The 17313-nt window shown below is 38.1% G+C and overlaps 1 protein-coding gene across 5 annotated transcripts in view; it reads right to left on the bottom strand.

The window, feature by feature from the left end:
- The window catches only part of Cul1 (cullin 1), a 74454-nt gene that overhangs the window by 34008 nt on the left and 23133 nt on the right, over window positions 1-17313 (bottom strand). For all 5 annotated transcript variants that reach the window (XM_021635092.2, XM_021635091.2, XM_021635090.2 and 2 more), the window contains exon 2: window positions 10826-11126. In XM_021635092.2, the coding sequence (XP_021490767.1) occupies window positions 10826-10965 (140 nt within the window). In that variant the 5' untranslated portion in view covers window positions 10966-11126. The remainder of the gene's footprint in view (window positions 1-10825; window positions 11127-17313) is intronic.

Consider the following 17313-nt stretch of genomic DNA (forward strand, 5'->3'; position numbering starts at 1 on the left):
GGGTTAAGAGTGCTGCTGCTCTCGTAGAGGACCCACGTTCAGCTCCCAGAACCCTGGGCAGGTGCTCACAAGTGCCTGTAATTCTTGTTCCAGAGAATTCTGAACTTCATAGGCACCTGCAATGTGGCATACAATCAAGACACACACAATCATAAATAAAAATTTTAACATTAAACGAGACAAAAAACAAAACCAAAAACAAGCAGAGGTTGAAGAGAGAGTGGAGGTTGGTTAAGAGTACCAGCGGCTCTTTAGAAAACCCAGGTTTTCTGAATCCAGCACTCACATGACAGTTCACAGGCATCTGAAACTCCAGTTCCAGGGTATCAGACATGTTCTTCCGGCCTGTATGGGCTCCAGCATGCACACGATGCACATATACTCACTCAGGCCCACGCACATGCACAAATAAAATACAAATAAAATAGTATCTTTTTTTTAAAGATTTATTTATTTATTAATTATATATACAGTGTTCTGCCTGCATGTGTGCCTGCAGGGCAAAAGAGGGCACCAGATCTCATTATAGATGGTTGTGAGCCACCATGTGGTTGCTGAGAATTGAACTCAGGACCTTTGGTAGAACTAGAGCCAGTGTTCTTAACCTCTGAGCCATCTCTCCAGCTCCCCCACCCTTTTTTAATGAGAACAACCCACAAAATATAAAAAAAAAACAACTGTAAGCCATAATCTGAGAAAGAGCTGCCGATAAGTAGAATATATAAAGAACACTTAAAACACGGTAACAAAAGGACAAACAATTCAACTGAACACACACACAAAAAAAATCTAACAGATAATTAATGGCCAATAAACACATGAAAAGATCCTTAATACCATCAACCTCCAAGGGAATGCACATCAAACCACAATGAGCTACTACTTTATGTTCACTATGTTCATTAAAATAAAGATTGGCCAGAATGGGAAGAAACAGAACTGTCATATATTGCTAATGGGTAAGCAAAATAATGCAGTCATTTAATAAAAATCAGTTTTCCAACTGTATCAATTCAGACACACACAGAGAGGATTATTCATAACAGTCCCTTGCCAATTTAAAACATCCTAAATACCCACCAACCCATGGAAAGACAAAATGTGATATAGTCACATATATTGGGAGTAATTCTACTATAAAAACAAATGGAATGCTGATACATGGTATAAAATGGATGATATCTAAAAATCAGATAAATCGAAAAGACTAGTCACAAATCATTTTAAAGCAAAAATAAGGTACAACATGACAAAAAGTATGGAATTCAAGAATAAAGAGGAAGCATAATATTTAGTCCTAAAAAAAAAATCCAAAAGGCAATAAAATAAAAGCTTTATGTTTCAGACAATGGGTTGACTGTATACTGCTGTCAGCCACAGACCATAAAAAATCCACACAGTGACTTTTTAAACACTGGGTTCTTTCCCAAGAATTTCCTCTGTTTCTTTGGCAAGAAAGCCAACAGGAACCTACGAAGCAATCTACACTTTTCTGTCGGTCTGCTGGGATTTCCTACTAGCAGTGGGTGGAAAATGCTCTGAGACAGTAGCGTGGTTATTGTATTACAGAGCCAAGTTAGGTTCAGGCTCCGAAAATGACCCCACAACTCTCCCAACATCAAAGAAATGACTCATTTGCTATGGATTCTTCAGGCTTAAAAATAACAACAGTCTGTAACAGGATTGGGGGCCTCCTGTAATAAGTAATCCCTGAGGAACCTGCCTTATGCCAGGTCTGCTGAAGGACAACCATAGGAGACGCTGCCTCCCCAAAGTTCATCTCCAACAACCATATCTCACCATTACCCGAAGAAGAATGCAGTGTGTCTTCTCCACACACATCAGTGCTGAAGATGTGGTGCTGGGAACAGAACCCAGATTCTCAGAAGAATAGCCAGTGCTCTTAACCATGGGGTCATTCTAAAACTCGTTCTATAATGTAAATGTTTAACCTGATGTTAAATCTTAATGTTTGACCATCCATTAAGTTTTAAAGAAAAGTATGAACATACTATACTTATACTGATAAAGAACAAACAAAAAATAGTGCATTAACCATTTACATGGCAATAATTTCTGTGAACTAATCTACAAGAGTTATATAAGAAAAATAAAAAGCTATTTTTAAATGGATGTTTATACTGAAAACAAAGAAAGAGCTATTTAAAAAAGCAGCCTCCAACCCCAAGATACAAGCAGCCACTTTCTACACAGCACTACATGTGCACCAACTATGTCACAGGCAGAAGAGTTTGTGCAAGGTATAATGTGAACATTATACCATGTCAATTAACAATCTTCAGGGCATCTTTTTGGTAGTACTGGTGTTGAAGACAGCACTTTGGGTAGTTGAGCACAGGCTCTACTCCTGAGCTACACATCCTTACACATTTGATGACTAGATATAACAGTTAAGACTGAAGCTGTTTTTCGTTGTTTCTAGTAAGAAACAAAATATCAAAATATGAAGAGCCTTGAACACAAAATTTAGCTACTATTTCTTTAAGGGAGAGTTAAAATTTAAATATAAATAAACTGATGAGCCATCACATAGTTTTATCTCTTGAGAAATGTGTTTCTAAATTTCTCTCCAGAAAGATCACAGCAATGCTCACATCTACACTGTAGGAGTTTAGCCCACTTCTCTCCTAGGACCCCTAACACTGGCTATAAACATTTCTTTACAACATTTTCCACCTGACTACATTTTCTAAGAAATCTCACTATAATCTCTCTTTTCTTTAGAAGTCAAAAGGCTGAGTATTTTCCCATTTTTACTAGCTACATTTCTTTAAATGAACTAGTTATTCCCATTAGAGTCTTAATTCATGTTTGCAGCACCGAGATTGAACCCAAGGCCTCATAGGCTAAGCAAATGCCCTACCATTCACTGTGCTGTATCCTCGGCTCCTTTGTGTTTACTTCATAGAGTTGCCTCACTAAGTTGCCAAGGCTGGCCTTGAACCTGCCTCTGTAATCTATGCAGGACTTAAACCTGTAAGAACCCTGCCTCAGCTTCCTGATTCCTGAGGAGCTAGAATTGGACGTGCCTGGTATTGACTTGGCTGAGTCATATTCTAAAATACTTGGACAAATATAGACCTACTAAAATGGAAGACCACATTTGAAAAAGTTTGTAAAACCTTCCTATGTTTCAGCTCATCTGATGTAAGCTGTGCTAGCAGGTGAGCACTGTCGGGTCAGTATAAGACACCTAAAGAACAAGATGAAATATCGAAATACATCGTTAGTTTAGATGGTTTTCCAAAAAGTATGCATATCATCAATTTGTTTGGAAAATAATCTATTTGTTGTTTGATTTGCTTTTCTATAACTATTTTTCTACAAAACAAAAGAAAAAGAGATCTGCAGCAAACAGGCAGAAATAGCTGTCATCTGCAATACTCCTTCCCACCCTAAGTGTCTACAGTACAGAATGCAGGGGAAACTGCAGATCTGAGCAACAATAGTGGCCAGGAGGCAACTGCCAGCATTACAGAGAAGCATGTGCTACAGGCACAAGAGTCGAGTACACTGGGTGAGTGTACTAGTCAGTCCTACTGGCACAGAGACTTGCTGAGGTAAACAGCCAAGCATGAAACATGGACCCTTACAGGGTTGCTGGGAAAAAGAAGACTTTAGAAAATCCAGCCGAGAAAACATTTTCAGTTCACAATACCACTGGGGGAAAAAAATAGAAAAGGCAGAGTTTTGAGAATTCATTCAATAGGAAAAAGAAAGACATTAGCACAGCACTGCCTCAGGTGATGCTAGTAAGCCCAACTGCCAAATTATTAGGATTTCTTTCCTAAGTGCTGAATGAAGGCCAGAGAAGTGAAAATAACAAAATCCTGGGCATAAGCTTTGATTTTTCTACCTCATTAAAACAAAACAAAACAAAACAAAAAAAACCTGTAATCATAATCTTTTTTTTTTTTTTTTTTGGCCATATGGGATCAAACTCAGAGGCTTATGTACCTAGATAAGCAAGCACTCTATCATGGAGCCCCACTCTCTACTTTATGACCATTGAGAGAAGCCCCAGGCCAGTCTGAAACCTCAAAGTTGCTGCGCTGGAAGAAACAGCTGGATAGTCAAGATGTTCTTTTGATTTCTTTATTACTATAATATTAAACAGTCAATGAAATGTTACTAAGGGTCTCAGGAAGAAAGGCCCGGTTTATTAACGAGGAATCTTTCTCCTGTGTGTCAAAGGCCTTTCTTGAAATGTGTGTCTGTTATTCAAGCTCTGTTTCTTGGTTGTTCCACCTGACTCTAGCTAACCTCTTCCTTTTGGAATGGAATGTGAACACAATATTAAAAGTGTCCACAAAGAAGCAGCTGCCAATGCAGAGGAGTGGCTTCTTCTGTCAATGTGTTCTATGGATAAGCACCTCAAATAGTTCCAGTGCCTGCTGATGGTCTTTGTCAGAAAATAAGCTTTGAACACTTAATTTTTTAACATTAGAATTTTTTAAAGCTAAAATTTCCTCAGCCCGAGTATAGGGCATGATATGTAAAAAAATCCCTAAGAAACGAATATAAAATCTATTACTTAATAGAAGCTCAAAAGGGAAGAAATTATTATTTACTCACCTACCTAGAAAATACTCCACTTTTTTTCCCCCCCAAAATGAAAAATGCTCCACTGTGATTTTATGTCTAAGACAAAATTGTTTAGAAGTGCTAATGGGGAACTCTAGTTGAAAACAAGGGCTCAAGACTAAAAATTTTTCAGTTATCAGAATAGCAATAAATTATAGTTATCTACAGAATAAAAGAAGTCAGTAAAATTTTCCCCCCTTTCTTTTCCTTTTACATTTTTATTTTATTTTATTTTGGTTTTCTGAGACGGGTACTCTATGTAGCCTTGGCTGTCTTGGATTCAAATTAAGAAATCAATTAAAATAATTTCCCAGGGCCAGGCACCTATAATCCCATAATCCTAGCTCTTGGTAGGCTGAAGCAGGAGAGTCAAATTTAAGGCTAGTCTGGACTCTTATAATAGTGAGTCCCTGTCAAAAAGGAAAATACTTTTAAATAATAAAAATTTTAAAAAACATATCAGCAATGAAGTTTCCTTGGTCTCCAAAGTAATGCTGGTCTGCTTTTGTGCACAGAAGAAACCCCACCAGGTATCTTGCTTCCCACTGGCTCTATTACAAGCAAGTGAGCCACAAGTCAGACCTAGCAAGCAAACCCCATAAGATGTACTAGCTTCTCATTTGGCAAAGAGTCCATTTTCCTTTCTTGACATCTCTATCCCAGCAATTTCTCTAACAGATCCCTTACTCAAAAGAAGGAGTGAAATATGGTCACTCAGCAACTAGTACATGAAGTGCATAACAGAGTATCTAACACAAATACACGGCAATAACAGAAGGCATTACTGATGGACGCATACACACAATGTAAAGTGTCCATACAGCCTAGTCATTCAAGAAATGAAGCTCCTGTAATTTTGCAAGGATGAAGCTTACAAGCATTATGCTTACTGAAAGATTCCAGGCACTAATGCCATATACTATATAAATGTCTACTGGAAAAGTCTAGAATAGACAAATTCATAGAAACTAGATCAATGGCTGCCAGAGAAGGGGGTGGGGGCATGGAGATTCAACTGCTAATGAGAACAAGGAGCCTTTCAAGGTAATGAAAATATCCTAAGGGGGTTGGGGAATTAGCTCAGTGGTTAAGCACATCTTCTCCCATAGGACCTGGGTTCAATTCCTAGCACCCATATGGCAGCTCACAGCTGTCTATAATTCCAGCTCTAGGGGATCTGAGACTTATACCTAGAGGTAAATCACTCACACAAGTAAAGCAAAATAAAAATTAAAAGAAAATATCCTAAATGTAGACACTGACGATTGTAAAACTAACTATACTGAAAATTACTGCATACTTGTAAAATAAGTTAATTTTTAAGTGTGTGAATACTTCAATTAAGCTGTTAGTACCTTAAAAATTTCTTTTAAAGTTTGCATTAATAGAATGTGTGTGCCCATGGAGGTCAGAGGAAGATGCTGGGATCCTGAGGCTGGTATAGGCTATTGTTAACTGCCCAATATGGATGCTGGGAACTGAACTCAAGTTCTCTGTAAGAGTATGTGCTCTTAACTATGAGTTATCATCTCTCCTGTCCTTCAAAGCTGCTTTTTTAAAAGAAGTCCTACACTTGACTCCCCCCCACCCGGGGAGGAGCAGTCCTGTTAGGTCACAGAGGAGGACTCTACAGCCAGCCCTGAAGATACCTGATAAAAAAGGGTCAAATGAAAGGGGAGGAGGTCCTTCCCTATCAGTGGACTTGGAAAGGGGCAGGGAGGAGACCAGGGAGGGAGTGTGGGGTTGGGGAATGAGGGAGCGGGATACAGCGGGGACACAGAGTTAACAAAATGTAACTAAAAAGAAAAATGAAATTAAAAAAAAAAAAGAAAAGAAAGCAAGGGTTTATTCTGCCTGATAATTTGGGGAGATAGAGTTTTCATGAGAAGATCTTATTCTATTATCTTACACGGCCAAAGAGACTTTCCCAATATGATAATATCAAGGCTTTTGAATCAGGAGCTTATCCCGGATTATTCAGGTAAACCAAATATAATCATCAGACTCCTTATGAGCTAAAGAAATACTTCCCTACCATATAGAAGACATTGTTAAATACCCACTCTGAGAAAATGAATGAACACACACACACACACACACACACACGTGTGTGTGTATGCATATACATACAAGGTAGGAAAGAGAAGAGATGATAGAAGCAAAAAAATTGATCAATAGAAGAAAGGGCTCTAAGCTAAAGAAAGCTGGAGTCTTTTAATGCTAAAAATTGCCAAGAAACAAATTCTTCCCATCACCTTCAGAAAGAATCTTACCACACAATCTAAGTTAGACTCCTGATATCCAGAAGTGTAAAATAGTAGGCTGATGTTTCAAGTAACCTACACAAATCTGTACACCTAAAGAAACCAAGCAAGAAGGAGGGCCCTGGGTAAGATGATCAATCATCACTTAGAAAGACAGATTTTAATTTAATTATACTCATCTATAAGTGGATACTAGACCTTATAGGTGTATCCACTTATAGATACTAGACCTATAAGGTCTAGTATCCACTTATAGATGAGTATATACCGTGTGTCTTTCTGCTTCTGGGATACCTCACTCAGGATATCTTTTCTTGATCCCACCATTTGCCTGTAGATTTCATGATTTCCTTGTTTTTAATTGCTGTGCAGTATTCCATTGTGTAAAATCACCACAATTTCTGTATCCATTCCTCCTTTGAGGAACATTTGGGTTGTTTCCAGGTTGTGGATATTACGAATAAAGTTGCTACGAACATGGTTGGAAAAAAAAAAAAAAGAAGTCCTACAGAATAAATTTATTTAAATATAAAAATACATGTATATTATGCATACATTTAATTTGGATAGTTTCATCTATATTTATCTATCTAGGTTATTTTAGTATTCTACAATTAAAATAACTGAAATGTCACATAACCTATTGGATAAGTACTGATATATATATACTAAAAGTTTTAAACTTACATCCCAATTAAATGTGCAACTGTAAAGTTCTGGAATCAGTATCTGCTCCATTAACTTAACTGAGCTTTAGTTATTCATTCATTCATTATTTTTTCAGAAGGTCTCATAAAGTATAAAGTATATGTACTTTATACTGCCCTTGAACCTGCTCTGTTGAGGATGGCCTTGAACTTCTAATCACCCTGACTCTACCTCCTTAGTGCTGGTGGGATTACAGACCCATGCCACCAAGCCTGACAGGTAAATTCTAATTTCAATTTTATATTTGTATAGAATCAAGAAACTACAAAGTAAGGCTCAAGAGTATAGAACACTTGTAGCTCTTGACAGGGTTCAGTTACTAGTGTAGAGCCATATTCAGAATATGGCTGCTCTGCCAAGAGATCACAACCAAAGACCTTCTAGGACTATGTGATGTAGTTTGAATGCAGGCACGCTGAATGACTGGTGGTGCTCAGCTTCATTCCCAGGAGACAGAGGTAAGCAGATCTCTGAGTTCAACGCCAACCTGGTATAGAGTAAGTTTCAGGTAAAGAAAAGCTTAGGTCCTGGCATGGTGGTACACACCTTTTTTTGAAGGCTTTTTGTTTGTTTATTTGTTTTTTTTAATGTGCACTGGTGTTTTGCCTGCATGTATGTCTGTGTGAGGTTGTCATATTCCCTGGAACTGGGGTGACAGATAGCTACTGAGACACCATGTGGGTGCTGGGAATTGAACCAGAGTCCTCTGGAAGAGCAGCCAGTGCTCTCAAGCACTGAGCCATCTCTCCAGCCCAGTGGTAAACACCTTTAATCCCAAACAATGAAGGTAAAGTTGGTTTGTAGAAGGAAGCAGCCATGTTTGAAAGTGATGTCTAGTTGAGTGGCAAACAAAGTGAGAAATTAGAGAGAGATTAGACAGAATAGGATATGCCCAACTCTCAAGACAGGAGAGAGGAAAGGAAAACTACTTAAGGGAGCAGCACGGAGAATAAGGGAGAAAAAAGACAATTTTATAGAGAGGTTGAAGAAAGAACAAGCTAGACACTGGTAAAGACAGAACGAGACAGAAAATAAGGAGCCAGAAGATTAGAACATACTGCCAAAGTTAGTATGAGGCCAAGCAAACTGAGAGAAGCCAGTTTGAATCAGTCAGCCTGAAGAGAAGTTTGAGCCAAAACAGCTGAGTTAAAACAGGCAGCAAGAATTGAGAAAAGAACTAGTAAGAGTGAGCATATTTGGCAATAAGTCTCAGAGGCCGAAAACACTCTAGACCTAGATTAGATTGTATGGAGGCTAGAAGCTTCTAGAAGTAGGCCTAGGTTGGCAGACAGAGGCAGCAAGCTTTGGAGACAACAATTACATCAGGCAAATAAGAGTTACTTTTACATTCTACCATTCACTATGGTGACTCACAATAATCCATAATTCCTTAATTCCAGGAGAGCAGAACACCCTTTTGGCCATGGAGGTAAAACACTCATACACAGTAAAAAAACTATAGTTAACTGTGTCTGAACATTGTAGCAGCAGGAACTATACCTTTTAATAATCTCATAACCTTTGCAAGAGACAGCATAGTGTTTTATATACAATAAGAACAAAAAACGAATGCACTGCTTTTTGTGATGTTCAATCTCCATTGTGGATTGGCTTAGGACTCAGGATTACCAAACAAAACACATCTGAGTGCCTGTGAGGAATTAGCTGAGGAGGAAGACCCACCTTGGGTTTGAGCAGCACCACCTCAGGCAGCAAAGCATCTCTAGACTGAGAGGAGAAAGAAGCAAGTGGAGAATGAGCACTCCTCACAGTGCTTGCTCTGGACACTGCAGCCAGCAGCCACACTCCTGCGATCACAGTGCCCACAGTAGAGATGCCACATCGTCCCTACTGTGATGAACTGGACCTGTGAACTGTAAACACATATAAACTCTTCTTTCCTAAGCTGTTTTGTCAGAGCAACCAGAAAATTAACTATTGTACTCTCTCAGTACTGTGTAACGCAAACAGGAACATAATACTCAAGCTTTTTGTTCTAGGTGTGTCCTTCAAAACTGGTAAAGGACAAGAGACAGGAAGTATTTTAGGGCTTTATGGATCTGACTGTTTCTGATACAACTACCCTACTCTCCTGTAACATGAAGGCAGCCACAATGGGCACTTAAACCTACTTAGGCCAATACTGCTCATAGAACTTTATATTTTATTATTTAGCCATTGAGTACTTAGAAATAGGATTATAGCTAAGGACCTAAATTTTATAGTTACTTTCCAGTGTTTACAGGTGTGGTGGTTTGAGAATAAATCTCATAGGCTCTTATGTTTGAATGTTTGTTCCATTTTTGGTAGAACTGTTTCTGAAGGATTAGAAGGTGTGGCCTTGTTGGAATAAGTTGAGTCAGTGGGAATGTGCTCTGAGGTTTCAAAAGTTCGTAACAGCTCTCCCTGTTAACTCGTCTGCCTCCAATTTGTTGATAAGACTTGAGCTCTCAGTTACTGCTCCAGCTCCATATGTGGCTGCCTGCTGCCAGGCTCCCCAATTCGATGGTCATGGAATAACCCTCTGAAACCGTAAGAAAGCCCCCAATTAAATATTTTCTTTTATAAGTTGCCTTGGTCATGGTGTCTCATCATGGCAATAAAATGAAGAGTAACTAAAACAGGGTGCTCATTACAGGACCTCCCCAACAGAAAAATCTGATTTATTACATTATAAAATATGATAATGTATTTACATATAATTTACCTGCATCCTCACCTTATACTTTAAATCATTGCTGGATTACTTACAATGCCTAGTACAATGCAAATGCTACACAACAGTGATACTGCTCAGAGAATAATGACAAAAAAGGCTACATGCTTAATAGAGAGACTTTTTTCAAGTATGTTCAATGAATCTATGGACACAGAACCTGCTGGTCTAAGGGGAGGCTTATACAGTTGACAAGAGCCCCAGCAGGTAGAAGTACTTGCTGCCAAGCCTAAAGACCTATGTTCAACCCCCAGACCTACACTATGCCAGCAGAACTGACTCTTTAAAATTGTCCTCTCTGGGTGTACACACGCATGCACATGTAAAAGATCTGTAGATACTATCCAGCACCACCTTAAATATCTAGCCAAATCACATCTGCTAAAAAAGAGAAAGGTAAAAATGAACTTTTGATTTTGTTACAGATAAACAAGGAACAAAATATGACATAACATTCCTAATAATTCAAAGAGCATACCGCTAAATAATCAAAACTCTATAGACACCAACCACAGCTCAAGCAAGAGGATACGTGTAGAGTTCCATGTATCTGGACTTTGCCATGCTTTGTCTGGTATATACTTGCTGAATTCCAGCTCTGAGGTCATCCCAGATCTGGTCAAGACCGATCTGCTTCAGTCCATGAGGATTCTGACTTCTGTTTGATGACATTGTGAGTAATGTTCTGAAGTTGTCCAGTACAGCAATCCTTGTTCAAGATACAGCTAATTCTCCATTAGTTGAAAATAGACAATATCATTCCAAATTTATTCACAGCAGCTCAGAAAGAATGTTCTTTAAGTGTAGAGAATAAAATCTCATTGCAGGCAAACCTGAAAAGGAAACAAAGGAGAAATAATCAATTCTACTTTCTGGGGTCAGTAACAAGGCAACACACTCTGACAGAAACAATCTATAGGTACTTCAGACATCTCACTTTCTACATGGAAATAAACTCACTCTATGGTATGTGTATAAACTATGTTTAGACATTTTATCCAAAATCATTTAACAATTAGTGCTCTTGAAAAAAGTTGAGAAAAACAAGCACAAGAGACTATTGTCATTCTTGACACTCTAAAGTCACCAAAGGTTGAAACACAGCACTGGAACTACATAAAAATTAGACAGACTCTAAAGGAGACACAGCAGAGAACATGCTTAGGAAATTCCCAGAAAGATAAAAAGAGCTGGCTAACAAAAAGGAAAAGCAATGTAGTCTCACTAGTTGCCTGTGAGTTTTAGGAATTTTTTATCTAGCATTTGGCTTCCTTTTTACAAGGGAATTTAGGAAGAATTATCAAAATTTACAATGTACCTTAGATTCAAGAGTATTGGCTTTGAAGCTTAGCTCATACTTCACTAAGCTTGAACTTTCTAGCCTGTAAAATAGGGGCAAATTACTTCCTTACATAGCTATTTCAAAATATAAAGATAATATATATATATATATATACAATATGAGGCTGGAGAGATGGCTCAGAGGTTAAGAGTACTGGCTGTTATTCCAAAGATCCTGAGTTCAATTCCAAGCAACCACATGGTGGCTCACAACCATCTATGATGAGATCTGGTGCCCTCTTCTGGCCTGCAGATACACATTCAGGCAGAATACTGTATAAATAATAAATAAATAAATCTTTAAATATATATATATGTATAGAATACTGGACAGCTTACCAAATGGTAATGGCATTATTAATATAGAACTATTGTAATAATATAGTTATTTTTTAATTTTATTTTTTAATGTATTTACATCCCAATCACAGCCCCACTCCCCTGTCTCCTCCCAGTTCCACCCTCAATTTCTTTTCCCTTCTAGGACCCCCTGGTCCCCAGAAAAGGGGAGCCCTCTTTCCCTACCATGTGACCCCAGCCTATCAAGTCTAATCAAGACTGGCTGCATTCTCTTCCTCTGTGGCCTGGCAAGGGCATCCTGCCAGGAGGAAGAGATTAAAGAGTGAGCAAAAGAGTCCGTATCAGAAACAGCCCCTACTCCCCTAGGGAACCCATATGGAGACTGAGTTGCCTATCGGCTATATCTGAACATGATAGTCATAGAATAACCCTCTGCAACTGTAAGAAAGCCCCCAATTAAATGGTTTGTTGGTATTTAATTTCTTGAGTTCTTTATATATTTTAGATATTAGCCCTCTGTTGGATGTAAGGTTAGTGAAGATCTTTTCCCCAGTCTGTGGGCTGTCGTTTTGTTCTGTTGACTTTACAGCAGCTTTTCAGTTTCATAAGGTTCCATTTACTAATTTACTAATTACTGATGTTTTATGTTGCGGTCTTTGATCCACTCGGACTTTAGTTTTTTGCAGGGTGATAAATATGGATCTATTTGCATTTTTCTACATGTAGACATCCAGTTAGAGTAGCACTATTTGTTGAAGATTCCATCTTTTTCCATTGTATGGCTTTGGCTTCTTTGTAAAATAAAATCAAGTATCTGTAGGTGTGTGGGTTTATTTCTGGGTCTTCAACTTAATTCCAGTGATCTACCAATCTGTTTCTATGCCAAAACCATGCAGTTTTTATTATTGTTGCTCTATAGTACAGCTTGAGATCAGAGATAGAGATACCTCCAGATCTTTTATTATACAGGACTGTTTTAGCTATTCTGGGTTTTTTATTTTTCCATATGAAGTTGAGAATTATTCTTTCAAGATCTGTAAAGAATTACTTACTATGTTAATCTTACAGATCCATGAGCATGGGAGATCTTTCCACCTCCTGATATCTTCTTCAAGTTCTTTCTTCAGAGGAAGTTTTTTTCATATAAGTCTTTCAACTTGCTTTGTTAGAATTACACCAAGATAGTTTATGTATGTTTTTTGTGACTACTGTGAAGGGTGTTTCCCTAATTTCTTTCTCAACCCAGTTGTCTTTTTTATATAGAAGGGCTTTTTTTTTTTTTGAGTTAATGTTGTATCCAGACACTTTGCTAAAAAGTGTTTATCACCTGTAAGAGTTCCCTAGGAGAATTTTTGGGGTCACTTATGCATACTATCATATCATTGGCAAACAGCGATACTTTGACTTCTTCACTTCCAATTTGTATCCATACCTTGATCTTTCATTCTCTTACTGTTCTAGCTAGGACTTCAAGTACTATATTGAAGAGCTACAGAAGCTTTCCTTCTAAGCTTTGTCTTGTCCCTGATTTCAGTGAAACTGATTTACGTTTCTTTCCATTTAGTTTGATGTTGGCTATAAGCCTGCTGTATACGCCTTACTATGTTTAGGTATGTCTCTGATCTCTTCAAGACTTTTAAGATGAATGGGTGTTGGATTTTTGTCAAATGCTTTTTCAGCACCTAAGGAGATGATCATGTAGGTTTTTTCTTTCAGTTTGTTTATATGGTGAATTACACTGATGGATTTCTGTATAATAAACCATCCCTGCTTGCCTGGGATGAAACCTACTTGGTCAAGGTGGATGACATTTTTGATGTGTTCTTGGATTCGATTTGCAAGTATTTTATTGAGTATTTTGTGTTACTGTTCATTGGTTATTATTTTTAAGTGTATGGAGCTACTTCAAAACACAATTTGTAATGCTTCTGATGTGGATCCACCGATCAAGGGCCATATGGAATATCATAGCATATTTAGCTGGTACTTCACAATGTTCACCTACTTTAGAACTGTTTATTCACATCACATAAAAATGTAGAGGTTTTAAATAAGTGTTTTTAAGTGTAATTCCAAAACACCGAATTCTTTTATTGGCTTCACAAAGTAAGTATTAATGAAGTAAATGGGATGAGAGATGTCAGTACTAGTCTACAAATCCAAGCCTGAGATACCTCAAGCCACTGAGTACACCATTATCTCCTGGTCAACATCAGAAAGCTCCATACAACACAAAACCCTTTTAAGGCCCTTATAGATCATACATATGGGTTAAGTTTTGACTGAAACTTCAACCATCTCTAACATTTATAACATGAGCTATATAAGACTGAATATTTTATAAAACCACAACATTATTCCTATTCTAACAGTATTTTATTTCATACATTCAAATATGTGTTCAAATGTGAAACATAACCGATACAATGCAAGATTCTTTCAAATATAAAAGAAATGTTTTCCTAGAGTTTCAATTTTCCTTTTATTCATCCTGGGAGAATCACAGTAACATCCCCACTTGATAATAATCAGCATTTAGAACAATGATGCCATGTAATAGCATCAACTTCTACATCTAAATCCCCTGTCGCTTCTTTACTATTTCCCCACAGAGAACTTAAATATGTCCAAACTACAATCAACTGTGCAGTTACTTCTAATTCCTACCAGCAATGGAGGAAAATATCTCTAGCACCTGAATCCATTCTCCATGAGTAGTCCAACTCATAATTGGAAACCACTGTATCCACCTTTCAGGATTCTAATACAGAGTGCTACTGATGCTGTCAAGGCCACTTCACATCAATTTGTTTTCTGTTCTTTCCTCTTCCAGTGACCATCACCATTTCTCTAAACTGTTCTCTCATATATCGGTTCATCTGTACCCAGCTCTGTCTCTTAAAGCAGCAGAGCCTGAAACTGTCATCCTAATTCCAAATAAATGGTCAATCCCCAGGACCATGGGCCTGGCGAACTGTCCTCTATTATTTACACACTTGCCTGGCACATGCATACACAACACATTTTCCATCCCAACATAAACAATATGCTTGACACATACATACTCTATGAAGTGTTTTGTATTTTGTGTGTGTGTGTATTCTGTGCCTAAATTTCTAACTACCTGTTCCCTTCTCTCCAGTTTTCCAAACTGATTATCTAAAATTCATAATTAATTGGAGATCCTCAAAAATTTCCAAATCAGTATCTACATAAGAGGGCAAGTGTAAAGACCAACCTTTTATTTTTAATATTCCCAAGAAAGCTTCACCCCAGTATGCTGTAACCAATATGGCAGAGGAACCCAAATCAAAGTCAGAAAAACTATAAAACATAAGCACACTGCTGAAATGTCTAAAGGGCAGATCACAAGCTGGTATGGTCCCCAATGTAGGCAAACAGTCTTAAGTTATAGACATTTGTGAAATAAAGAGCAGAAAGCCAATTGGCTGGGAAGGTGATCTGTTATTCAGGCCATAAAACCCAAGGCCAACCAAGCAGCGAACTATGCCTTCACAAACTTGCAAGGTCCAAGAGAGCAGGGCAGCTTGTAACAAGGCAGACCCAGTCTCTCCACACAGGATACCTTGGCAAGTTAGGGCTATCTACCAGACTGCTCCAACAGCCACAATAGACTACAGATTTGGAATTTGCCAGACTAGGTCATGTTTGTGCTTAATCTGCCTTTACACCACCCAATGCTGGTGAGATGAACTGACTGCAAAACTAGAGCAGTAAAGCAGAATATTGGTATCCACAAATGACTGGCTTATTGTTAGTGTTGATTTTTCAGAAATATACTATTTTACCTACTACACAGCCTCTTATCTTGTAACTAAGTCATCAAAAACCTGAAGATTTGAGCAGATTTCCTAAGTCAGAGTTCAGTTTTAAGTAAGAAGTAAAAAAAAAAAAAGTTTCTTATCACATTTCCAGAGGGCTTAAGGGCTCTCCAAAACTTAATTTCAACAAAATCTTAACGAGACACACTTAGGAAATCGGGCCGTTTTTAAGCACCACTGGAATTATAGGATTACTAAGGTGGGCAACAAAGTTCCACAAGTTTTAGAGAACATCATCTGCAGACCTGCTACATAGTTTGAGTGTGTTCCTAACAGCCTCCATATTAGGTTGCCAGTGGGAAAAACGATATCACTTCGGTGTTCTCCAGGCTCCTTCCAATTCCTGGAAGATACACAAGTCACATATACCTGATAGGCAACCAAGGCACAAAACATCACCAACCAAGGACAGAGACAGATGGCAAACCAGTTGTAAGTTCATGCACTGGCCACTGGGTTATTTTGCCTATGTAAATTACAATAGCTTCCGTCTTCGCTTTTGTCTTTAAGAACAATACAATGGAACACGGCAGTCAAAACAAACAGTTCTAAGAGAAAAGGCTGCATACTCAAGGAAATGGATAGCATCCACTCTATAAGACCTGGCTGTGTCAGAGCCATTAACTGCATTAACTCAAGGTCAGAAAGCTGTTTCTTCAGGCATCACTCCTCTGAATAGCTAGCATCAAAGAATAGAAATTCTTAAGACTTTTAAGTACACCTCTACTCAACGACAGAATCCATAAACCTTAAGGTAACAACTGTGTGCTTATCTCAATTTTCCCTCAAGCACTCCAAAATGTGACATACCTGCCTTCATTTCTATAAACTGAGACCAAAAACAGATGCTGCTGCTGAATCCAAAGCTGAGAAGTGTTAAAGTGAGATGATTCAAATCAGAGTTGTAACAGGAACACATGAATTAAGAATTTTCAAGAATTTTAGCTGCTTTGGTTAGGTTGATTGCTGCTGAAAAACAAAACAAAAACAAAAACAAAAACAAAAACCTAGCAAGACAAAATGTTACAGTGCTTTCTGAAATTAAAGCCTAGACTTAATGAAAAGTACATCTAAAATATGCTTTTAAATTTAAATAAGACTAAATTTAGCTTTTCTAGTTTGGTCACTTATCACATATCTGTAGGCGTGGAATGCACACATGGGGCCAGGGGCTGATGTGGGACATCTTCCTAACTGTTCTCCGCCATACAAACTGTCTCTCACTTAAGCCTGAAGTTTGCCAATTTAGCTAGTATAGCCAGCCAACTTGCTCTGAGGATCATATCTCTGTCTTCTGAGCGCTGGAATTACAGGTGGACCACCACGCCCACCAGAATTTACTTGGGAATAAGAATATAAACTCTGGTCCTTACCTCCGTGTGACAAATGAATTTCCCAGTGAGCCATCTCCACTGCCTCAGTACAATAACATTTTAATATGATAAAAATGGAAATGATCCTGGACATAACTCTATAAAATTGTTAATCATTTTCTATCTCTTGGTCAACACACTGGCTATTACTTGGAGTACTCAGA

This window comes from Meriones unguiculatus, chromosome 3 (assembly GCF_030254825.1).
Source record: "Meriones unguiculatus strain TT.TT164.6M chromosome 3, Bangor_MerUng_6.1, whole genome shotgun sequence".
Taxonomy (NCBI): domain Eukaryota; kingdom Metazoa; phylum Chordata; class Mammalia; order Rodentia; family Muridae; genus Meriones; species Meriones unguiculatus.